Source organism: Anarhichas minor, unplaced genomic scaffold (assembly GCF_050575085.1).
Source record: "Anarhichas minor isolate MPS153535 unplaced genomic scaffold, ASM5057508v1 ptg000037l, whole genome shotgun sequence".
NCBI lineage: Eukaryota > Metazoa > Chordata > Actinopteri > Perciformes > Anarhichadidae > Anarhichas > Anarhichas minor.
Window position 1 is genome coordinate 4,474,393 of NW_027466483.1, and position 24,897 is coordinate 4,499,289.

At 43.3% G+C, this 24,897-nt stretch overlaps 2 protein-coding genes across 2 annotated transcripts in view; both read left to right on the forward strand.

The window, feature by feature from the left end:
* Positions 1-6,944, forward strand: part of myt1lb (myelin transcription factor 1-like, b) — a 34,295-nt gene extending 27,351 nt beyond the window's left edge. The window contains exons 11-18 of the mRNA XM_076107002.1: positions 1,326-1,388; positions 1,591-1,674; positions 3,322-3,543; positions 4,192-4,286; positions 4,450-4,553; positions 4,647-4,790; positions 5,633-5,692; positions 6,804-6,944. Of these exons, the coding sequence (XP_075963117.1) occupies positions 1,326-1,388; positions 1,591-1,674; positions 3,322-3,543; positions 4,192-4,286; positions 4,450-4,553; positions 4,647-4,790; positions 5,633-5,692; positions 6,804-6,944 (913 nt within the window). The remainder of the gene's footprint in view (positions 1-1,325; positions 1,389-1,590; positions 1,675-3,321; positions 3,544-4,191; positions 4,287-4,449; positions 4,554-4,646; positions 4,791-5,632; positions 5,693-6,803) is intronic.
* Positions 6,945-15,691: 8,747 nt separating this feature from the next.
* Positions 15,692-24,897, forward strand: part of LOC142966295 (peroxidasin-like) — a gene marked incomplete at its 3' end in the record, with an annotated part of 36,950 nt that continues 27,744 nt past the window's right edge. The window contains exon 1 of the mRNA XM_076106983.1: positions 15,692-15,876. Within this exon, the coding sequence (XP_075963098.1) occupies positions 15,692-15,876 (185 nt within the window). The remainder of the gene's footprint in view (positions 15,877-24,897) is intronic.

Below are 24,897 nucleotides of genomic sequence, written 5' to 3' on the forward strand. Positions count from 1 at the left end.
CCAAAAAATGCATTTCTTTATGTTTGAGTATGTTTGCTAAAAACTACAGTTCCCAGATGATAAAGGCAATTCCTTATTCTTTTTTTTTGTTTTTATGAAACTAAATATTTATGATCCGTTTTAAAAGATGTACATCGTCAGTAGGAACCAGTGGGACTGCCACAGACAGGGTAGGGAAGTCAGAATGGACTAACATAGTTTTGGTCTTTTCATGGGATTTGCTGACATTAAGCAAAATATAGAATATTGCCAGCCTTATTCTTATCTAATCCAATAATTATAACCAGTGTGTGACATACCATCTCTCTCAAGGTCTCTCAAACCCCTAAACAACACCGACCGACGGAAAACCTCAAAATCACATTTTTTGAGGGTTTTCAAAAACTTAAACTAACAAATTTGTATTTATTCACACCGTAAAGTTCGTTTAATGGTCAGCAGCACAGGAAATGCAGCTGACAATGAATAGTCAGCAAATGTACTGTATATCTGCTCGCATGGATAATACTGGACAAATCTAAATATATATGAACATAGCCTAATAGGTTCCTGGTCCTCCTTGTTCTCTTTACAAGTCTACGAGCCCCTCTGCTCTAAATTGGAAAAGCCGTTAAACAGTCTTTAACGTGAGGGGAGTGAGTAAAAGACATTCTGGTGATCCATTTTGTAAGTCTGATCTAAATACTTTTCTCTCATGTGTTCCTGTTTCAGATAATCTTATGTCTGTGAAACAAGTGGAACAAAGGTTTCCTAAGTTACTTTTTCACATCAAGAAAAACTTTTTTTTTGTTTGGATCATTTTTTAAGATGAAGTGTTTGTTGTTCAGCTACAAGAGGCTGACGTGCACCACTCCATGCTCTAAATACAACTAAAAGCTTTGATGGGTCCTTTCTCTCACGTCCTTCTTTGGGCTTCCGTACTAAACAGATTAATAAAGATAACAGCGCTTTGGCTGGGGTTAGGGTTAGGGTGTGCTCTGAGAACATTTTAGAATTTTTTTAAATTGTAAGAAAGGTTTCACTAACTTAATTTCACAAAAATGTAGGATGTTGAATGTTATGTTGTTACAGCTATACGAATAGATAAATACAAGAGTCATCCTAGTCTGTCCTAGCCCACCGCTCAAGACACAGGACCCCTACCATTGTCACTCTAATTATAACCATAGTGAAGCAAATGTTTGCCCCTGCGTTGTCACCTTTAATACCAAAAGGACATAACGGCTGTAAAAACTATAAATCTACGCAGAGCACGGGGTACCTTATCCTCAGGATGCTGCACCTTTGCTGTAGACCCTGAGTCCTTTTTGTGTTTTCTGCCCCAGGTGCCCGACACCAGGGTGCGATGGTTCGGGACATATCACTGGCAACTACGCCTCACACAGAAGGTACAACACACAGGAACCGGTCCCTCCCTTTATCTCAATATCTCTCTTTCTCTGCCTCACATACATCCTAAATGTATCATAAGTAAACTTAGTTTACTCTGCTACTTCTTCTCTCTCACACACACACACACACACTCACTCACACACACACTCTATATGCCTCAGCTCTGTAACATACACAACATGTATCATTTCTCTGCAGTCTCTCAGGGTGTCCACGGGCCAGGAAAAGTGGGATAAAGATCATCCACAGTAAAGAGAACAAGGAGGACCAGGAACCTATCAGGTACAGCACAAAAGAGCCAATCAGTACTCTGCTGTTTGGCCGAGCAGGAATAAATCAGTATTGGCCTCTGACGAGACAACTGTGGTCTGAGAGTAAAGTTTGAAGCCAAATCTGAAGGTGCAGGAGAAAGTTCAGAGAAGGAGAGGCTGCAGCAGTTTAGAGAGGGGGAGACTGTGTGGTCTCTGGTGAACTCCTGCAGACACAGGTAAGGAAAGACAGAGAGGCAAGCAGAGAGGGAGAGACGGAGGCAGAGAGAGATTGATCGGACTCTACCTAAATCCCACAATGGGCTTCTCTGCCCTCAGCCCTGCAGCTGCATTGATTTCTCCGGTGGTGCAGAGCACAAATAACACACTGTGGCCGCTCTCGATCTACTGAGGACAGTAACACTGTTAGTATGCTCTGTTGACATTCAAATGTCTTTGTCAAATATTTAGAATATTTTCACCGCATAACCTTTCTGATGAGGAACTACCTTTGCTCTCGCCAAGGCCAGTAGACTCTATAGAAAAAGAGACGCGGGGGTTTCTAGTCTACCACTGTTTGTGACTTTGGTGAGTCCACACTAACCCTTCAGAACACCAAAGTCACAGCTGTAGACCAGCAACTCCCGTGTGGTGCGAGGTAAAATGACTTTTCAACGTTTTTGTCAACAGAGTCTGGTAGTTTTGAAGAGAGAATAGTGACTTCATAATGACTTCAGTTGGCTTCCTTGTTGTGGGCACTTTCATGTAGGAACAATGGCAGAAAGACAACAGTTCTATACATGAAAGTTCTCACAACAACATCTGTGGATTATCTTGAGTAACAGGGTCATGATTTCTGGATAGACATCGCTTTTGAGTTTTTTAACTGTATTTTCTTTATGCTTGAGTACCACAAGCTGAATGTCATAAAGTCCCATTGTATTGGAAAGTAGGCAGACATCTCTACTGCCATCTCAACAATCTACATTGATCAATAGCACTACAGGTCAGAGGAAGAAATATGTTTTTTCGATTTTGGGGTGGACTGTCTTCTTAAGGTCTCGAGCTTGGGTGGATGGATTAGTGAAACAAATTCCTCAGACTTCTGATCTATGTTGATGAGAGTAAAGGTCTCCTATTGAACAGAAAGAGCCAGTGTGGCAGGCAGCAGTGCACCTGATAACCCCTGTATCTCTCTTTGCAGTCAAAACGCCATGAAGCTGAACTAAAACCAGGTCGCTGCTATTTGCAGACAGACTTGATACTCTCACAACTGTAGCTAGCTTTGCCCCATAATCCATTTTGGGAGCTGTGACATTTGGAATAATTTACTGCCTCATTGCATCTGATTAGCACTGGTGCCGATGCCCTGTCAGCATTCCCAAACTGTGATAAGGCTGCCACTGGGACAGCTTTAAATAAGACGATGGTATCTTTGTTTATATCAGAGCAGTGGAGATAGAGGGGAAACAGAGAAATGATGTTGGCTCATACAGTCTGTGGTGTGTTAGTAGTCAGGAGGCAGACACACTGTAGTGTACACCAGAGAGCCAGGAGCAGAGACTCAGCAGGTCAAAATAACACCATGTCACCAATACGAAAAGATGATGGAATACGTGAGCAAGTGGAAATACTAAACTGTTAAGTATAAACATTCCACTCTGCCCCCCCCCCCCCCCAGGTGTCCAGTCCCAGGTTGTGATGGACAGGGACACGTGACGGGGAAGTACGCGTCCCACAGAAGCGCATCGGGATGCCCCATAGCAGCCAAGAGACAAAAGGACGGCTACCTAAACGGCATCCAGTTCACGTGGAAGTCCGGCAAGACGGAGGGCATGTCCTGCCCCACACCAGGCTGTGACGGCTCGGGTCACGTCAGCGGCAGCTTCCTGACACATCGGAGGTGGGTCAAGGGCGTTACGTCGAAGGGCTACGTTTCAAGATTTGAAGAGTTGGGTTTCCATTCAATGCTTTTTTTACCAAAACACAAATTCCTTGAGATCCGCATATCCTTCCTTCCAATGAATACAATGAAGAGAACAAATAGTTTGCGTTTCCTACAGAATAAATCTATAGGATGTAATGTGTTAGTTAGTTAGGGGTGTCACGATGTACCGGTATTGAAGATAACCGCGATGTTCCAAGTTACTGCGAGAATCATTCATTTTGCGCTCTTTTTGCCGGCCCCTGTGGACTAGAGCGGTGTTGTTTCTCAGCGCCTCCCTACACTCGGGTTCAGAGTGTAATTCAGCCAATCTTTTTTTTCTTCTTCATTTTCTATAAATATTGCGATATTATCGTTATTGTGAATTCTTTTGGCAACGATAATCGTGTAGTGATAATTTCATATTGTGACAGCCCTGTTTCCGGTCTTTATGCTAAGCTAAGCTAACGTGTCCGGGCTTTAGTTACGTATTTGCCGTGCAGACATGAGAGGGGTTCGAGTTCTCCCATCAAACTAGAGGCAAGAAAGCAGAGAGTCGAACATTTATTTTAAGACCGACTTTGTGTAATATGCTGAAACAATTCTTCTCCCTGTCGCTGCCTGCAGTCTGTCCGGTTGTCCACGCGCCACCTCGGCCATGAGGAAAGCCAGGCTCTCCGGAGTGGAAATGCTTACAATAAAGCAGCAACATGCCGGCGACGGTAACTATAACTACCGCTCACCCACACAACCCAGCCCAGATGAGACATTCTTACAGAGTCATATCGTGCTTTTTGTGATCACTCGAGTCCAACACAAAGACTGTTTATGTCATTTCTGACTGAGGCCTCACAGTAGTGTGTCACTGCCGCTCTTCCTCTGTAGGACTGGAGCATGAAGAGGACATCAAACAGCTGGATGAAGAAATCAAAGATTTAAGTGAATCGAACTCACAGGTGGAAGCAGACATGATCAAACTCAGAACACAGGTAAGTCACTTCTACATTCAGCGGCCTGTGTGTTTCTGTACATCTGATTTGAGCCAGCACAGAGCCGACTGTAACATCCTGTCACCCGCCCAGATCACAACAATGGAGTCCAGCCTGAAGTCCATAGAGGAGGAAAACAAGGTGATTGAACAGCAAAATGAATCTCTCCTGCATGAGCTGGCCAACCTCAGCCAGTCACTGATTAACAGTTTAGCTAATGTCCAGCTCCCTCATATGGTAAGGGCCAACGGGAACGGAAAGCCGGCAACTTGCAGAACATAGCTGACCGTAGCATCTATTTTCTGTGCATTTAACCACAGCCGATTGTGCATGCCTCGTCTAAGATGTGGAGCATTGCTTTACTTTCCAAACAGTGAGGGGCAGTTGTGATTGGGCATCTGTTCACAGTGGTAGCTACTCCAACAACAGAGATCTGTGCTACGTTCAACGGTTTAGGTGAAACCAAAGTGTATTTACAGTAGTTCCCATTGAGGTTGTGTGTGCTTTTAGAATGCTATGATGATTACATTGTAGAGCGAAGTGGTTGACTTACTTTTGATTGAATTGTTTTTTTGTTTTTTTTACAAAATATCCATGAACTTCAGACATTGTCTTTTATTGTCTATCATTTGTCTCTTGCAGAAGAAGAACAGAAGTATTACATTCTGTTGTTTGATAGTAGTCACACATCCTGCCATTCTTTCATGACATCCTTACACATAATGGATTAGTTTACATTTATTCCTTGACAAAGAATCATTCATCAATTAAGAATCTGGTCTAAGTGGCAAGCTAATTTGATCCGATCCTATCCTCCTTTTATATTTCAGCAGTAGTTCAGATAAGTCCATGGTGCTTAGTTAGAATTTGACCTCCGTATTCTGACACCATGGTCTGTGCCGACTCCGTTTGTCTTCTATGTCTTCATCCATGTCCAGCTTCTATTTCCCTGTTCATCTACGGTCTTCTGTGTGTGTGGCTGTATATCAAATACTGCCCTCTAGTGTTTCAATGTAAGAATATCAGCTTAGTTTCTCAAATCAAACTAACAGAAATGTGTCCCTCCTCTCCTACCATAGAAACCACTGGCACACAAAGAGCCTCTGAGGAACAACAGCTGCTTACAGCTGCACCAGCAAGTAAGACGATGACTTCACTTCCTCCGTAAATGTTGTCGTTATTATGGAAGCAAAGAAAGGCCCTACAATCCTAATACTTAATGATGACATTTATTTAAGAACACATCATAGCCTATAAGAAGATTGTCACACTCTTAAAGGGTCAATTTGGAATTTTTCAACCTGGATTTTCACATGTGTTTGTGTCTAAGTGACTTACAGGGACAACAAGCTCTGCAATTGGTCCGGTATTGAGGGAGAAGGCTGCAGATGGCAGCTACTATGTGATCACCCGGCGTAATTCCTCACCTTCACTGGACATCCACTAAAAGAGTCTGACAACTTTATGGAAAGAGTCTCGCTCAGGCAAAAGTCTTCTTCTGAAATCTCACAAGGTTAGATTTGTTGATGGAAGACAGCGGTTGAAACACTGTCATTTTCTATGTCATGGCTGCATATTTACATATCAACATCGAACTTGTAAAAGTGGCGACCAGGCATCAACTCTTGGTCGCCCAAACTAAAAATATGGTTGCCATTTTTAGTCACCTTATATTTTGAGTAATTCAAATACTCTACAATTATAATGTAACAAAAATAATTAGCTGTTTGCTGTCCCTATTTTGTATATGATAAGAAATTGTGCCACTGACGGCAACCAAAGGCCAAGAATCGGTTGCCAATTTCTCAAAATGGTTACCAATGACAACCTGGCAACCCTTACTGTAGAGGGCTGCCCGTATTTATCTGAGCCGGAGTATATGGATGAAGAGCGGAGGAGGAGAGAGACGGTCAACAGGCGGAGGAGGGTGATCCAGCTGGTGACCCTGTGCACCACAGAAGAAGAATGCTGCCTAGAGGCGGGACCTGTCGCTGGCCCATATTCAGATCTCACAACAGGAATTCTCCTTGAGCGGGAGTAACAATCCGAGCCTGCCAGAGGCAAATACAAGCAATGTTAGGTCTCCTTCAATACTGGACCAATTTCAAGAAACTGTTGTCCTCATTAGACACAAAAACATGAGAAAACAGGGTCCAGGTTCAGAAATATACTCCGAAGTCATCCTTTTAAATCCTCCCTCACCTCTGTCTTCCTTTAACAGCTTCCATGTTGTGTCTTTGGTTTCTGCAGGAGCCAATAAGCGAGCAGAACTTTGATGCCTACGTCACCACCCTCACGGATATGTACTCAAGCCAGGACCAGTACCAGAGCCCAGAAAACAAGGTCTTGTTGGAGAACATCAAGCAGGCTGTTCAAGGGATTCAAGTGTAACCGGTCAGCAAAGAGAGAGACTTAAGTTCCCCCAGCAGGTGTGGGCCGTGGATCAAATCTACATACAAACAGGCAGTGATGGTTTGGTCTTATATAGTGTTATTGATTCTAATTTCTGCTCTCTCAAAAAAATACTAAGAGGTACGATGCTTAGATAAGACCTCCAGATGATTTCTTTCTTTTCTTTTCTTTTCGGGCCTTGCTTTGAGGAAGAACACAAAAAGAGTCAACGGCAAGATAGTTTTTGAGGACATTCACATTTTGTAAGTTTTCATATGAGCTGACATCGTGTCATGTAATGTTTCTAGCTGCTCATGTATGCACATTTTTAGTGTATATTTCTGAACAGTAAGCTAATGATGATGGGGCGCAAGCTCTTTTTATTGCTCGACGGCAAAGCATTTTAGATGAAACAAAGAAAAACTGGACAGTGAAATAAAAATGAAAAAAACTACAAGCAAGGCGGAAGCTACTTCTTTTTCTCATCACTGGAGGATTTTGGACTCGATGATTTTAGATGTTTTTTTCCTTCTTCTTGCGTGTAGATTGTGCAAGAGCAAGAACCGGTTTGCCAATCTCTTTATTTTCTGACAATGCTTGAGAAACGTTTGTGTTTTGTTTTGATGAAGAACAAAAAAAAAACAGAAAAAAAACAAGACGTGTAGCTGTAGGTGGGGGCATTTTTAAACTGGTGCTGTAAACGAATCCGGAGAGGAAACTGACCTGATGTATGTATGAATGTATGTATGAATAGTTCTATTGTAAACATCATTACACGGAAACCCGATGGTGGAAAATCCCATGATCTAGGAGAGCCAATTGATTCCTAGAGGAACATGTTCACATGCTCACTGAAACTAATGTCAAACAGAATGACGTGTGAAGACAATGACCACATTCTAGCCTTTAGGTGTCAAATCTGCGCAATTTGGAGACTCGTGTTGTTTGGATCAAGAAACGTCTCAGCAATATAATAACTAAATCAGTTGTTTATCGTAGGTACGGAATGCAATGTGCAAAGGAAAATGAACAAAAAAAAGGTTGGGTATATGCAATTTCTTGTTTATAAGCATTGCGGGGTAACATGAATCTTTTTAATATAGCCTATGTAAAATATTGATTTTTATACAAATCTTTTAATACAAAAAAGTCTTTTTAAAAATGGAGGGAACCTGGACATTGAGTTTTAGAAGGGAAAGTATATGAGTTACACTTTTTTTCTGTACGATTTTGCACAGGGACACCTTCGTTTCCATGTTCTGATGTTCTCACAGAAAGTGAAAGCAGTACCCGAGAGCCTGAAGGGGTTTCAGAGGGTTTTGTAAAGAGTATTTATAGAGTATGACAGCGGGACTTACAGGGTCACTGTCCCCACTTATGTGCCAGTAGACTATTTGCACTTGTCCTTGAAGATATTACCCTTGCGTACGGCGGCGTGCAATTTTTTTTCCAGACGACCTCTTTGGCACACGATTGGAGCAACCAACTGCTTGGAGCCACTGCAGGCGTGGATTGAGTCCCACTGAGAGAGAGAGAGAGAGAGAGAGAGAGAGGAGGAGCAGGGACTCGGAATCAGAGAGGAAAGGATGATGATAACCATAGCAGTGATACTGTCGGCTATTATCAAGTGTAAAAACATTGCTCTTTCATTTTTGCTATGTTTTAGGACGATGAAGTTCTCCCCCAGCAGCACTTTATATCTAATCACTGTACAAAGGATTAAATAGTCAATCAGTTCAAGGTTTTAAAAAAAAAGAGAAAAAGAAAAAGCTGAAGAGATGGTGAGACGAGACCTTGGAGGCCCATGCGCCCCTCCGTTCTGTTGTTCTAGTTGCTAGCGATCATGTTCAGAATTGCCTTTTTCGAGAGCTAATGCAAAAGGTGCTCGTCGTTCACCTGATTGAATCTCATCTATTGTACTTTACCGTTCTCCTTTCGGGACTCTTACTACCCATCATCCATGACTGCATACGCCTTTTTCCACAGCATCGTGTCTGCAGCTTTTTCGCCAATATAGTAACGCTTCGGTAGAGTAATAGCTAGCACCAGTTTTTTGAATTAATTCTCATTACCAGTAAAAAGGGAAAAATGGATTTTAAAGCACAAACCGGCTGCTCATCTGATGTTGGTACGTACAGTAAATAACCAATCTGAATAGAGTTATCTGTGACTATCTATAGGGAACACAAACAGGTTGTCACATATTTAGGAAGCTGACTTTTCATATCAATTATTGTGAATTCATCAGAGTTTTATTGTTTTATTTGAGCCGATTCATTCTAAAGGTTGTTTTTCAGTGGCCATCAACAAAGACAGGATTTTGTATAAACTATTGTGCTCTCTGTGGAACTGAAGTTTGATTTATTTTTGTACTACACAGCATGGATTTGTTGACATTTTAATTTTGCTATAAATGTGTGAGATCACAAGTTGCTGTGATATTTCATTTATAAATTGTGAACTTTGTACAATTTTTTGTCATGCTGGATGTTGACACATCTTACTCTGAATAAAGTAAAAAAAATAAATTAAAAAAAGGTGTTTCCAGAGGCCTGTCAAATAATGTATTCTGTGTGTTCATTACAGGTTGATGCTGCAGAGCCGCGTCTTCAGATCCATTCAACTGTTAAACAGTTTCATGTACAGTGTCACAGATCACACACGTGCCTCAAGGGGCTCGACTGTTAACATACACTCCGCCAGCAGGGGTCAGCAGACTCAAAGTGCACCGTGTGCAGCTCATGCTGCTGTCTGAATCATTACAGTGACCTGCTCATGAAAAGCAGCTTAATGTTCCCAAATCAAGTTCAAAACAGCCACCGATATGTAAACTATCCTCAAATGAGCATTGTGTTAGTCAACGTGCAAAACAATATAACAGGGTTACTATGTGCTCCAACCCTTGAACATTGTTCCAGTCATTGAAAACAACACAGAAAATGAAGTGTGTCCCTGGAAGTGACTGACATTACTTGACAACTTGTCTTTAACGGTTGAATAATGTCGAATTGGTTCGCGTGTTTAGTTTGGTTGCTAAAGTTGACGTGTTAGCTTGTGATTCAACTCATGCTAGGAGCAGTGGAGGTACCAGGTTTTTGTCTCTTTGTCGTCTTTTTGAGTCTCTCTGCCCTTGTTTTGTGTCTTGTTGGTCATTTTGAGCCTTTTGTAGTTTTGTGTCTCTTTGTGGTCATTTTGAGTCTATTTTGTAGTTGCTTTGTGGTTGTCTCGCTCCATTTCATCGTCATTGTGAGTCTCTTTGTATCTGTTTTGCATCTCTTTATACTTGTTTTAATCTTGTTTTAGTCCCTTTTGACTTTGTTAGTGTCTCTTTGTAGTCGGGTTGTGTCTCTTTGAGGGACATTTTGTCGGTGAAGGCCAGGGGGACCCCTTACACTTTGGGCTCCTGTGCTTGTGCCTCGTAGGCCTGTTCAATGATCCATCCGTGCCGCCAACATCTACTTGACTGATTTGGATTCATCTTTGCCACAACGTGTGGTGTTCTAAAACATTTGTTAATTATCTTCCATTGAAATTCTCTCTGACACTGTATTCATAAATATGAACATTTTGTACATCTTCCTTATCTCCTCCAAGCTTCCAGGCTGGCATTGTTCCACTTTTACAGAGACATCTTTATGTAGCCAGCGTCTCCATGAACATCTATCTCATGGAACAGCACAGTGTGTCCAGTTGCTTAATGTCTACTGGTGGGTGCCTTCTTTCATTGGCCCTGGCCTTCTCATTTCACTTCTCCTTTATAGCTATAATTTGCAGAGGTGAACATGCGTCGGTGTTGTTGGTCAGTCACCTGCACTCTGGCTTACCTCGTCGAATAGCCACAGCTCTCACATCCACAAATGACACATGAACCATATTAGATGGTAAATATTAGTCATTGGCATTTGCGTGTCAATAAGTTCATCATCATGACCCAACAGCTTGCCAGGAGACGTCTAAACTGATCTTGCTGACCTGCGAGTGTCTCTGTTTCCTGTCCTCCTCTGAGGCCACAGTTCACCAACAGCCCTGAGTGGAGAAAGCAGAATGATTTGAACTAGCAAGGCAAATGGTGTTATATTGTTTCACATGAGCCTCCGGGGCTACATCTGACAACTCAGCCTCTCTGGAGTAGACATGATTTGTAATCCATCAGTAATTCATGAATCTGATTTCCTTCTTGGTGTGGAGCAGCTTAGAGGGTACTGTGGATCATTTATCAGCTTGAAAAGAGGCTTCAAATATGACCTTGGATGCTAAATAGCCTTTGGTTTAGATTTAGATTAACTCTAGAAGTAACAAGAGTGGATGGAGAGCAATAATGGGCCTCCGTGAGAATTAAACGTGCCAATACATATTGGTATAATAGAATGCTCCCTGTAAATAAAATACCACAGTCCATAGAATATTCTGAAACAATGCTTCCACTGTATATCGCTGCTTCCAGTCTGTCAGGCTGTGGAAATGCTAACAATAGCAATGGGACAGCATTGCTAGCACTGGAAATGCTAACAATGACACAGCAGCATGCCAGCAAATAGACACAATTACCTCTCTCACCCACACAATACAACAACCAGGAACACCGGCATGGATTGATACTGAGTGGATTTCCAATTTGATATAATAGACCAATCAGAGGGCGTAAACTACCAGTCTGCTTATTGGTTGTAAGTACAATATTCTGGTGAGGAGCTCCGTAAAAGAGGGCTGACTGTCAGTGATTGATGGACGTGTGGTGTGAGACAGTCATGGAGCTTTACTCAGCGGAACAGCTATTCACAGTTTTTCCATTAGGCTGTTATGTTATTTTAAAACCCAAACACGTTTATCTGATGTTGGTATTTACATCACAAATACACACAAAAAGGTACATTTGAATAAATTATTTAAAATTACACTATATCATCACTCTGTGTGGTAATGCCCCGTAAAATAGTAAATATAGGCCTATTACACCTGATAACTTTCAAAGGTAGTGTAGTGTCATCTCCACATTTACCAGCAGATGTCAGCAAACCCAAACTATTAACATAGGCGCTCAGCGTAGTAATGATGTAGGTGGAGGCCACAGATATGGTGTTGGTTGACAGGCTTCATGTAAATCTGTCTGTGTTTTAGAAATACTGGGATGTCAACTGATTTAATGGGGGACGTATTTAATTGTTTAACATGTAGTTACAGGCGTGGTTCCTGTTCTTGCTTCTGATTGGTGCGCCAGTGCCAACAAACCCACAGACTGTCCACGGGCCTACCCAGTGCTGGGCCTACCTAATTATGCACACCTGTGATTCATTGTAAAGCTAATTAGCCTACACTGTTCGTTGAAAGAGAGTAGTAAGCCAATTATATTTTAAGTCATAGCATGAAAAATAAATATATCTTAGACATAAGCTAGCATTAGTGTTAATGCAATGAACGTTTTAGTGCTAAAATAATGTGGACTCCGTGCTTTACAATAATTTGAAGGCTATCTATAATGTCATTTTTTATTCTTGCTTGCTGTTAGCGTAAGTTATCACTATAGCTATTACTCAGTAGCTAACGTTGCTCATGTTGTCTCTCTCCACTAGTGGCAGTATGCGGGACCTGCACCAGGGGCCCTCGAGCTAAGCTAACGTTAATAAGCTAGTAAAGTGAAAATGTGTTTTCTTTGCAGACCTTTGTTCATTTTTGTCATATTTCTCTTTCAATGCAGACATTTGAACATGACAGAACAAGCACAAGTGTACCGGGCATAATTGCTTTCATTGATAATGACCGGCTGCATTCCATGTAACCAGTAGGTATGCCGGTTGCAGAGCCCGGTTGCAGAGCCCGGTTGCAGAGCCCTGCGCTTCAGTGATGGAATACATTTGCTCAAGTAGTTTCTACTTCATTGTTGAAATAGGCCTACCTGTAGCCTATTTTACCGTATTATTTATACTGTATATTCAAAATGTTATATTTGCAGTTGGTAGCTGGTCCTTGGAACTCTCAGCATGCGGACAAAAAAGGTGTCAATGCAAGTGAAGGAGGCCATTATTGGGTTAAAAAAATTGGTGTACCTTGGTGAAGAAAAACCCTTCATAACATCTACTGAAGTCAAGAACACTCTGGAGGAGGTAGGCGTGTCATTGTTAAAGTCTACAATCAAGAGACGCCTTCAAGAATCTAAATACAGAGGGTTTACAACAAGGTGCAAACCACTGGTAACACTGAAGAACAGGAAGGTCTGATTAGACTTTAACAGAAAACATCTGGAAAAGACTGACCAGTTTAGGAAAAAGATTCTTTGGACAGATGAAACCAAGATGAACTTGTACCAGAATGATGGGAAGAGAAAAGTGTGGAGAAGGAAAGGAACGGCTCATGATCCAAAGCAAACCACATCATCTGTCTAACATGGTGGAGGCAGTGCTTTGGATGGGCATGTATGGCCAATGGAACTGGGTCACTGGTGTTCATTGGTGATGTCACAGATGATAGAAGCAGCAGGATGAGTTCTGAGGTGTTTAGGGCTAAACTATCTGCTCAGATTCAGCATAATGCTACAAAACTGATTGGACGGCGCCTCACAGTGCAGATGGATAACGACCTAAAACATACTGTGAACACAACCCAAGAGCTTCTTAAGGCAAAGGAATGGAATATTCTTCAATGGCCAAGTCAGTCACCTGATCTCAACCCAAGTGAGCAGGCTTTTCACTTTCTGAAGATAAAACTGAGGGCAGAAAGACCCACAACCAGCAGCAGAAGGAGGCTGCAGTAAAAGGCCTGTCAAAGCATCTCCAGGGAGGAAACTCACCGTTTCTGGTGATGTCTGAGGGAGCCAGACTTCAGGCAGCAAAGGATTTTCCTCCAAGTATTAAAAACAATGATTATGTTAGTTTGTCCAATTACTTTTGAGCCTCTGAAAATGTGGGGGACTGTGTAAAAGTGGCTGTAATTCCTAAACGGTCATTGCGATTTTTCCATTGTATTTCCATTGTAATGGTTTTATCCATTGACTTAAAGCTGAAAGTCTACACTTCAACCACATATTGACTGATTAGCTTCAAATCCATTGGAGTTGTGTAAATAAGCAAAATTAGAAAAATTGTGTCATAGTCCAAATACTTATGGCCCTGACTGTAAGTCTGTGCTATGTTGTTTTTTAAACAAATTGATTGTCAGTGGTTATTATGTATTCTTGAAGCCTATCTAAGAGAATTCGTTCTAATACTTTAGTAAGTACGCTACTAGTAATGCTGGATATTTTACTGGTTTGATCTTTGATTACTGGCACTAATAAAACAGCATAGAGTCAGGAAGTATGCCAACAATCCATAAAAACACATAAAGTAACACTGGAATGTTGTGGCTAGCATGCTTCAGATGTTCTGCTGTTATTTGGTCAAGGCCACATGCTTTGTTCACTGCCAATTTCTCAATGGCATACAACACTTCATCATCAGGTCTAATAAACACACCAGCATCATTAGGAACATCACCAATATTAAATTCATCACTCTTAACACTGTTGAAAATATAATGTTTACTCCACAGATCTGCAATACTGTCCGAACCAGTGGCCCCATCACTGTTGGATGGCCAGGGCATCTTAGTGTTACTGCACCTCAAGTTCTCTCCAGAAATCATAGACATGACTCTGCTGAAGCTTTTTGGCCATGGAGTTTGCCCTCATGGCCTGTTCATTTATTTGAATAAAGTGCGCAGCATATTTAAATCTAGCATGTGTGTGTTTCTTGTGTTCACACTCTGGACCATATCTTGCTTTTCCTGATAAAACCAAGTTTTTAAAAGCTTCTTTAGCCTCTAGATGGAGTTCAGACACACATTCATTCCATCCTGGCCTAAGATTATGCTGTTAAGCCCTTTTTTTGCAGAATGATTCACTGCCATTATTTAGACAATTCACAATTTTATCATACATTATGCATAGATCACTATTGTGGTTTTGACCAATCTACTTCAAACCTTTGTTCATGATTATCATAACTGATCAACTCAGGTCGACTCTCAACATTGAATCTCATAGAGACAGGTATGTGATCTGTGGTAGCCGCTCATACAGGATTGCATCATCCTGGAGACAGTCATGACATGAGCCTCAGCTGTACAGTACAGTGATCCAGCCCAGAGGTTGTACCATGCTTCACTGCTGTATGTGTACTGGCAACAGCACTTTGCTGGAAAGAACCAACTTGCTATCTTGACAAAATTGCATGAGGTGTTGATCAAACAGGGAGTTATTATCCGAGATATCAGCGTTCATATCCCCCACAACAAATATACATGTATATGCACTTTCTTTGATAAAGGAACATATAAAAGCGAGTCTATGAAGGTATTCATCCTCGTTTTGTTTACTTTCATAAGGAGTGTAAACATTTAAAATTACAAAAACTTTCATATTATGTACAACTTGAATTGGCATACACCAGTCCACCTCTAGCCTAATCACACTGATCAGTGGATCCTATTTCTCAGTGTCCCAGGCGCAACCACGCGAGTTATAGGACACAACTGTAATGTCTCATGTCTCACGAGCCTATCTGCATTGGCAGCAGATGTCCCAGCCTCAGGCATGTTCCTTTACGACAACTGAACATCGTCAATTTCTTCCTCTCAGTTTTCCACACACTCCCTCTCTCTCGCTCTCTCCCCCTTTCCCCCTTCCTCCCTCCCTCCCTGCCTGTCTCTCTCTCCCCCCGGTGAGCCAACTCTCCGTTAGTGTGTGAGAGGCTCGGCTCGGCTCACTGCTAGCAATGGCGCTGCGGGCTGGCCAGCTCTTTTCTCCGTGTCTACTCGCGGTGTCTTTGTTACTGCTCGCCAGCGGACCGCAGTTTGCGCTTTGTTGTCCGAGTCGCTGTTTATGCTTCCGAACCACCGTGAGATGTATGCATCTAAACCTGGAAACCGTGCCAGCAGTTTCTCTTCAGACTACCATTCTGTAAGTAGCTTTTCCCCTCAAACCTAACGGGAACCCACCCACCCACCGGGCACACCGGACCGGACTGCAATGAATGCTTAACGCCTGTGCATTTCATTACTTCTACATTTGAGGCCTGTGGTGAAGTTATAACGGCTGATATCCCTTGCGTTCATTATTCACAGTGTTAAAACAAACTTTTTGTAACTGCTTAAAGTAGTCGTGTGGGTCCTGTGGTAGTGCAGAGGTTACTACAATGTCTGGGAACGTTTTCACCCACTTGTGACACCTGCCAGTGAGTTGAGCTGCTGGCTGTAGGGGTTAATGAACGGGCTTTAGGGTCACACAGCTGGTGAAGTCGGCCTCCAGCAATGTGAAGGGCCAGGCTCCTCACCAGAGTTCCCTGACATGGAAGAGCTACTGAAGTGTAACATCTCCTTCATGGAGGCATGCGTTGATGAATTCTATTGAAACCTATACAGCTAGACAATAAGTGTGAGATCAGTGTTGACATGCTTTGGGGAAATGTGTACCGCCTTCGTGTCCTGGAAACATCCTAGTTCAAGGACAGACTTGACGAATGGGCTTGCTTCTAACAATGGCTCCTGACACACAGAGACACGATGTGGAGCAGCTCCCAAAGCTGCTTCCTCCTCTGTAGTCAGAGAAGCCATCATTGTGCTTGGATGGGTTTTGTTGCAGGTTAAACTCCATGTTTGACTTCCCCCCTCTGAGATGAAAGGAAGGAAATACTTCTCAGTTGACAAGCACTTGTGAACGTGGTCCTGGTTGTCAGGAGCTCTCTGCTGCAGTCACCCAACTCAACAAGTTCATGTCGCTGGCCACAGATCTGTCTAATCTCCCAAATATGTGGCACCCATTGTCTTTAATTGGCCTCTGCGATCTTGTTGTGCATTTGGTTCATACTGCATGGACCTATTAATAGCTTCATTCAGCCTGTGCACAGTGGGACAAAGAGCCACTCAGCCAGCCTGTAGCACAGCAGCATGAATTAGCCTTGTCCTCTTGTCATTTGGGGTCAGCCCACAGCCTTGAAGGAGCCCATGGGGCAGCCCTGCCCAGATACCCCCAAAGGAAAGATAAAAAGCCTCCACAGCAATGAAAGGCTTGTTCAGGTCTTGTGTAGTCTAAATCAGGAGAGCATGCTGTGGTTTCCCAGAAGCCTTCATGCTACTGAGCTTTGAAGCAGAAGCCACTTGTCGCTTTCCCCCCCTTGCTCGGCTGTCATGTCAGGACACGAATGAGGTTCCTACTTCCGGCCCAGCTCTAACTCATTCTGCTGTATAACATGTTCAGCCCCAAACTGGTCGTCTGCAGGGAACGATCCGAGACACCGCACTCGAGCTCACCTCAGAGCCGGTTCCTTGGCTGCAGTTTGTGGTGTGTTTGCTGCGGCTGATCAAACTAAGCCTCATAGCGTGGTGGTGTAAATGGATGAGAGGAGTGTACAGCTTCTAACTGTAAGAGTATTCTCTCCTTTGGTCTACGGTTAACGTTTGAGCGATACTGTTGCAACAAGGGTCCTGAGGTTTGAAGAGTTTAGCAGGATGAAGTCATCGTGGTAGAGCTTCTAGAGACTCTTGACCTGTAGCTATATGCTGCATATGTATAGGCACTGCATTCCTCTTCCAACCTGGCAGCATGCCATCTAGGAATTCCCAATGATGCTATCATAAGAGTGTGAGATGATCCACCATACAACCCTTTAGCACACAGGTAGTGTAATCTGATGGACAGGTAAAGCCGTTGTTCACATCTGTTGCTGGGCAACAAAACATAGTTTAAACATTACAAATATATACTCCTACTTACTTATTTAATACATTTTTCTTTATTAGTATATTTTTAAAGCTGTATTCTCGCTGGCATGATTTCAAGCAGTTTTGTTGCTCATTGAATGTCCTTCATCATCGTGATGCTTTAGTCGCTGACGTCCGTGTGAGATCCACATCGATCGCCCACATCTGCACCAGGGTGAACATACTGCTGATTATCTTTGTTGTGTCTTTATCTCAGTGCACGTGGGGGACTCACTTTAGCTCTCAGTAGACTGGGACACTCTATATGCATCTCTATATGCATACAGTATCATGTGTAGGATGACATCATATGATTAGTTTTAGAGTTGTTTCAAACAAGGAGTAGTTGTGTCTTCTTCAACTTCTTGAAACTCAAAACATATCTTTGTGTTTCCTGTGGGCCACGGCAGTAGAGAATATAAGTATTGGCTCAGAAGTACTGCTGCATGTGGGCTTTGTGCCAACAGCTTTTCTCCATGACACTTGGAATGAGGAACATGGACGTTTTTCCCCAGATTCGTTAGGTTATGTGCGGCCTAAATAGTTTTTCAGCTGTTTTCTCAAAGGCCTTTCTGTTTGAGGCATGACGGTGGATTGCGTTTCCTCTGTAATGACACTGCTGCATATCTTCCCGGGGATTTGCTGGTGTTTGAGAAATGATTACTTTTACATTAGCACTATCAAATGTGAAGTATTTTTTACTGGTATTACCTCAGCAGCTCAAGAAGAAGGTAATCCGTCCCAAAACCAAAATGTTGTTTCTTTACTTTATTATCATCTATAGTTGTAAGTCGTTAGTGGCTCGATAAAAACACCATTCAGATATCCAGAAAATATATTATTTATATTTTTAGGCACACTAACATATTCAGATTATATCTCTGAATCACTGTTATCACTGTTACTTATTGTTTGATATGTATAAAGCACTTTGTAATCATTAGGGCTACATGCACTTTGTTGTTATGAAAGTACAAGTACCTCAGCAGTGTACTTCAGGACAGAATAGGAGTAAATGTATCTGGTTAATTTCATCTCTGACAGAAATTTGGTAAAATGTAAACAGTGATGTAAACTGTCTGTAACTCCAATCTCAAAGTACTTTTCCCTCCAATCTGTACTCTGTTAAAGTACTTCAATACATTTATGTACTGTTAACTTGTAGTGTTGTCACATTAAACTGCAGTTTACTGTCTCTGTGTGTTTAGCTCCGTTAGCTGTTAGCTCTGTTTTGACCCACTGGGAGCTAACGGCTAACTAGATCAGTGATAGTCAGAGGATGAGAAGACGCGCTCCAGAGTCAGTGCTCAGTTCATTAGTCATGTGCTAAGCGATAGTTATACGTACACACAAAACTCCCTTTTGTCTCGGGGGAGATCTCCCTCACATGTTCTCTCTCGGCTCCTTTGTGCCTCCTCTTTAGACGACGTGCAGCATCACAGTTAGGTAGTGTAACAGATGATTTTATTTCACAAGTCAGTAGCTCTGTGTTCCATGTTCGGACATCTTGGCTGCTTGCTTGTACTCTTGAAATATATTTGTATCTTGTTTTTATGGTGCTTTAAGTGTGATGTAACAAGAACAAATACTTTCACCACTGTGACCCAGGGGCCGTTCTGTACCCGTGTGTACAGTTTGTGAATCTGTCAACGCACTAGTTTGTCCTTTGTAATTGTGTGATTCCAGCACAGGGACGTATTCCAATGGACACTGGTATTGATCAGTACTCTGTATCAGCTGATACCCAAAGCCCAGATATCGGTAATCAGGACTGACGTTTCTAGTGTCCTGTCATGAATGAGGTTCTTCAACACAGTTACTGTACAAACTGCATACTTCACAGAAGTAGTAGGAAGTTAAAAGTTGTGTTCAATGTTAGCTTTGTGTGTGTGTGTCCAGATCATGAGTAGAATCTGGTGTTTTGGACAGGAGGGCTGCTGAGTGAGTTTAGTCGGGGTTGATTGTGTCACAGGTTGTAGCTGCACAGCATGGTTCTGCCTGGTAATGGCTGTGATAAGCAGACACATTTGTGAGCTCTGCATGGAGAACTACCTGGTGGTCAGCAGCCAGCCATTGTTCTCTGTCTAAAGGTCTTTTACCCCTCACCCGGCTCACGGCCCAAAACAGTGGCTGGTCTCACTGAGACTAGCTAGTGAGTCAGGGAGGGAAAGTGGAGTTCCATTGTGTGGAATTTGCTGCAGTCAGGCTTTGTGAGGCGCTCGGTCTCTGCAGCATTATGGAATGCAAAGCCAGAAATCCCCAAAGCTTCACTCATTTGCACAGCGAGATCGGGCCCAAGATAGTTGTTGACAGGACCTCCACTGGCCCCTTCCTTTGCCCATCCAATGCAGGACAGCTGGTGAATTTAGGAGAACATTTCCTCTCAATAAGTTCTTGAATAAATCCAGAATTCTGGTTATTTTAAACCTTTTTTTACTAGCCATATTGATGGTGATTACAGTTCAAAGCTTACTGCACTGCAGAAATGTGTACAGCCACTTTGATAGAATACTGTTCTTCATGGAGGGCCAAGGCAGCTTCTAACAAATTAACGCAAAACCACATGTTGGTCTAAAATGATGTAACATTGTGGGTTTGACTATCCTGTGGAGAACAGTGGTACCAGCTGTGGCCTGCGCTGTACATTGGCTCAGTGACGTAAGTGCAAGCGACAAATACTGTAAGTAAAGGTCAGAAAAGGCCCAACAGATGCCTAGGAAAAGTCCTGAATGCATCGCCATTAATTGGGCAGATACTTGCTCAGCATTCCCAGCTGAAGAAAGGATATTTGTGAGCAGACCTGGATGGGACAGGGGTTAAGGAAAGGTTGTGTAGGGTTTTGAAGGGCTCTTGCTGTTCACCAGCACTCCCTTCACAAGAAGCAAATCCATGTCGTTTTTACACAGGATGTGCTCTGCAGAGAACCAGCCATGTTTGGAGATCCTGGTTCACTGTTCCTCCAACCGAGCAAGGAGCCGGCCATGTTCTTGTTTAAGAATGACTCATGCACGCCCAAGAGTCCTTGGCAAGCCCACTTGGGCATGTGTCACACAGCCAAACGACTCCCCTGACTAGAGGGGGAGAGAATGAGAGGAGAGGTCCACACATGGAACTCAGATGCTGGTTGAGTTGGGCAGCAGCCAGGTTCACTCGTCGTCCTGGCTCAGACAAGAATTTAGAGAAACCTCTTCTGGAACGTTTTCCTTGCAGCTATAGTCCCCATTTGAACAGTTGGGCATCATATGACTTTAGTTTGCTTTGTTAATACACAGAACGGTTTAAACCTACCGTGGTGAATGCCATGGTTGCAGATATGCACATCAGTGGCAGTGCCAGATATTTTCTGTTGCTAGTGCTGTGAGAGTGGTTGTTTTCTTAGCAAATGCAGTCCAGCTGTCCTCTCACTTCCAGTCATTGCTGAGCGGTAACACAACTCAGGCTGTACATCATGCCAGTGGTCTGACCGTTCAGCTACAAACATGGATGCAGGACAATCCTTTGTCACACACAAACACGTTGAATGCTGTGTCATTGTTAGTGCTGCCTGCTGTTTGTGATGCTGAGGTTTGCTCTATTCGTCTCATCCTCACCATTATGTGCAGGAGTTTGAGGACACATATTATTGCTGTGGTACAGAGGAGCTATCTGCGTGTGGTGGCTCAGCTGCTCACCTGTGCACTGGTTTCTGCAGGTTTTCCACATATTTAACAGATTGCAAATGTGAAGTCATGTAGAGCGGTGCATAATGAAATCGACTAGATATAGTGATATCCTGTCTGTGTGGCTCCTCCCTAGTTGTCCAGAACATTATTGAACAGCTGTAGAGACCAAGGGCGTAGGTTTGGTCTCAGCATTGGTAGGGACACTTCCAGTCCGCCCTCCCCCCCGCCATCTAAAAAAGTCTTCGTTGATATCAGGGGTGTTTCTAGGATTCAAAGAAATAATAATAATAATAAATAAATAATTAAATAAATGAATAAAAAACGTTCTGCTAAAATGCCAATATACAGTAACAGTATATTCTATATCTAAAATATATATAAAAAACTTTTCCCAGTTGTGCAGCAAAAAAAGACAAAAAAAAAAAAAAATCTATTCTGCAGCACTTAATAGGCTACAAATAAAGTACTTTCCTCCTTTATGCAATTATTAGTAATTTAATTGCTGGGCAACGATTACAATTTTTAATCGCGATTAATCGCATGGATTTTTTGCGATTAATCTCATTGTTATGGCAAAGTTCAATAATGAATTCAAAAGTAGTGTATTGCGCACTTTTATTTTAAAAGTACTGCTATATGAACAAAAGGGCAATAACATTTGGTTTGCAAACACTTTAAACAAATCAGGTGCTTTTTAACAGCAGTATTCTCTTTACACAGTAGCAGTTCTATCTCTTCACTATCTGTGCTCAGTGTGCTGACTGTATGTGAAACGTACTACACTTCATTTACACTATTACACTTCAAATATCCATTTATTAGATATTTTCTCAATTCAAATGTATGAGCTTTAATTTGAAATATCTCTTAATTAGGACAGTAAAAATGTCTAATATTCAGTATGGGTGGAGTCAACGATGTCCTCAACACATACATGTCAGTCATTTTCTGGACTTATTGAGAAAATACTTTTTATTACACTTCAAATATGGGAAAAATGGGAGGAGTTCGGGGAGGCCATGGAGAAGGACTTTCGGTTGGCCTCAAGGAGGTTCTGGCAAACCATCCGACGGCTCAGGAAGGGAAAGCAGGGCTTACCCCAGGCTGTTCTCAGCAGGGGGGGGGGAACTGCTAACCCGGACGGAGGACATCGTCGGGCGGTGGAAAGAGCACTTTGAGGAACTCCTAAACCCGACCAACATGTCCTCTGCAGAGGAGGCAGCGCCTGAGGACCTAGGGGGAGGCTCACCTATATCCCTGGCAGAGGTCGCTGAGGTAGTTAAAAAGCTCCTTGGTGGCAAGGCGCCGGGGGTGGATGAGATCCGCCCTGAGATGCTGAAGGCGCTGGACATAGTTGGGCTGTCCTGGCTGACACGCCTCTTCAATGTCGCATGGGGGTCGGGATCAGTGCCCATGGAATGGCAGACCGGGGTGGTGGTTCCCATCTTCAAAAAGGGGGACCGGAGAGTGTGCTCGAATTACCGGGGTATCACACTACTCAGCCTCCCGGGGAAGGCTTATGCCAGGGTGCTGGAAAGGAGGCTCCGACCGCTTGTCGAACCTCAGTTTCAAGAGGAGCAGTGCGGATTCCGTCCCGGCCGTGGAACAGTGGACCAGCTCTTTACCCTCGCAAGACTACTGGAGGGGCTCTGGGAGTTTGCCCAACCAGTCTACATGTGCTTTGTGGACTTGGAGAAGGCTTTCGACCGGGTCCCTCGGGGGATCTTGTGGGGGGTGCTGCGGGAGTATGGGGTGCCGGACCCGTTACAACGGGCGATCCGGTCTCTGTACGACTGCAGTAGGAGCTGTGTCCGCATTCTCGGCAATAAGTCAGACACGTTCCCGGTGGGTGTTGGCCTCCGCCAGGGCTGCCCTTTGTCACCGGTCCTGTTCGTGATTTTCATGGACAGGATATCTAGGCGCAGCCTGGGGGCGGAGAACGTCAGTTTCGGGGGTCTCGGGATCGCCTCTCTGCTATTTGCAGATGATGTGGTCCTGTTAGCCTCCTCGGATCGTGACCTCCAGCATTCACTGGGACGGTTTGCAGCCGAGTGTGAAGCGGCGGGGATGAGAGTTAGCACCTCCAAATCTGAGGCCATGGTGCTCTGCCGGAAACCGGTGGATTGCTCCCTCCAGGTGGGGACGGAGTGCCTACCTCAAGCGAAGGAGTTCAAGTATCTCGGGGTCTTGTTCACGAGTGAGGGTAAGATGGAGCGGGAGATCGACAGACGGATCGGTGCAGCTGCAGCAGTAAAGCAGGCGCTGCACCGGACCGTCTTGGTGAAGAGGGAGCTGAGCCGGAAGGCAAAGCTCTCAATTTACCACTCGGTCTACGTTCCTACCCTCACCTATGGTCACGAACTCTGGGTCGTGACCGAAAGGACAAGGTCGCGGCTACAAGCGGCCGAAATGAGTTTCCTCCGTAGGGTGGCCGGGCTCAGCCTTAGAGATAGGGTAAGGAGCTCGGTCATCAGGAGGGAGCTTGGAGTCGAGCCGCTACTCCTTCGCGTCGAAAGGAGTCAGCTGAGGTGGTTCGGGCATCTAATTAGGATGCCTCCTGGACGCCTCCCACTGGAGGTTTTCCAGGCACGTCCAACTGGGAAGAGACCCCGGGGAAGACCCAGAACACGCTGGAGAGATTACATCTCCCAGCTGGCCTGGGAACGCCTCGGGATCCCCCAGAATGAGCTGGAACATGTTGCCGGTGAGAGGGAGGTCTGGGTCGGCCTGCTTGCCCTGCTGCCACCGCGACCCGACCCCGGATAAGCGGTGGAAAATGGATGGATGGATGGACACTTCAAATATCCATTTATTAGATATTTTCTCAGTTCAAATGTATGAGCTTTAATTTGAAATATCTCTTAATTAGGACAGTAAAAATGTCTAATATTCAGTATGGGTGGAGTCAACGATGTCCCCAACACATACATGTCAGTCATTGTCTGGAATTATTGAGAAAATACCTTTTATTACACTTCAAATATCCATTTATTAGATATTTTCTCAATTCAAATGTATGAGCTTTAATTTGAAATATCTCTTAATTAGGACAGTAAAAATGTCTAATATTCAGTATGGGTGGAGTCAACGATGTCCCCAACACATACATGTCAGTCATTGTCTGGAATTATTGAGAAAATACCTTTTATTACACTTCAAAAACATTTTTATAGCACCTTAAACATTTAAAAAATGTGCCATTTGAAGATACAAATTCAGTTCAGAGTTTTTGCTTCGTAAAATATCTTAATTGACCGTCAGTCAGGTATTATTAACTTCCAGCAACCCTCAAATCAAAGAATAAAGACACTTTACGCACAATTTAGGTGTATTTTCCCTTTAACTCAGGAGATGCAGGTAGCATGTTTTATACTTAATGTGAATATAATTCATTTAATCTAATTTCATTATGCAATATGTATACTTTGTTGCCATCTTATTCTGAAAACCGGATGTTCGTCTGTAGAAAACCGGAAGTTGTCTCACGTTAATCTTTCCGCTAACTTTGCAAAGTTCTTCGCTCGCTCCCGATCTGTGCCGTTTACCGTAAGTTTCAGCGT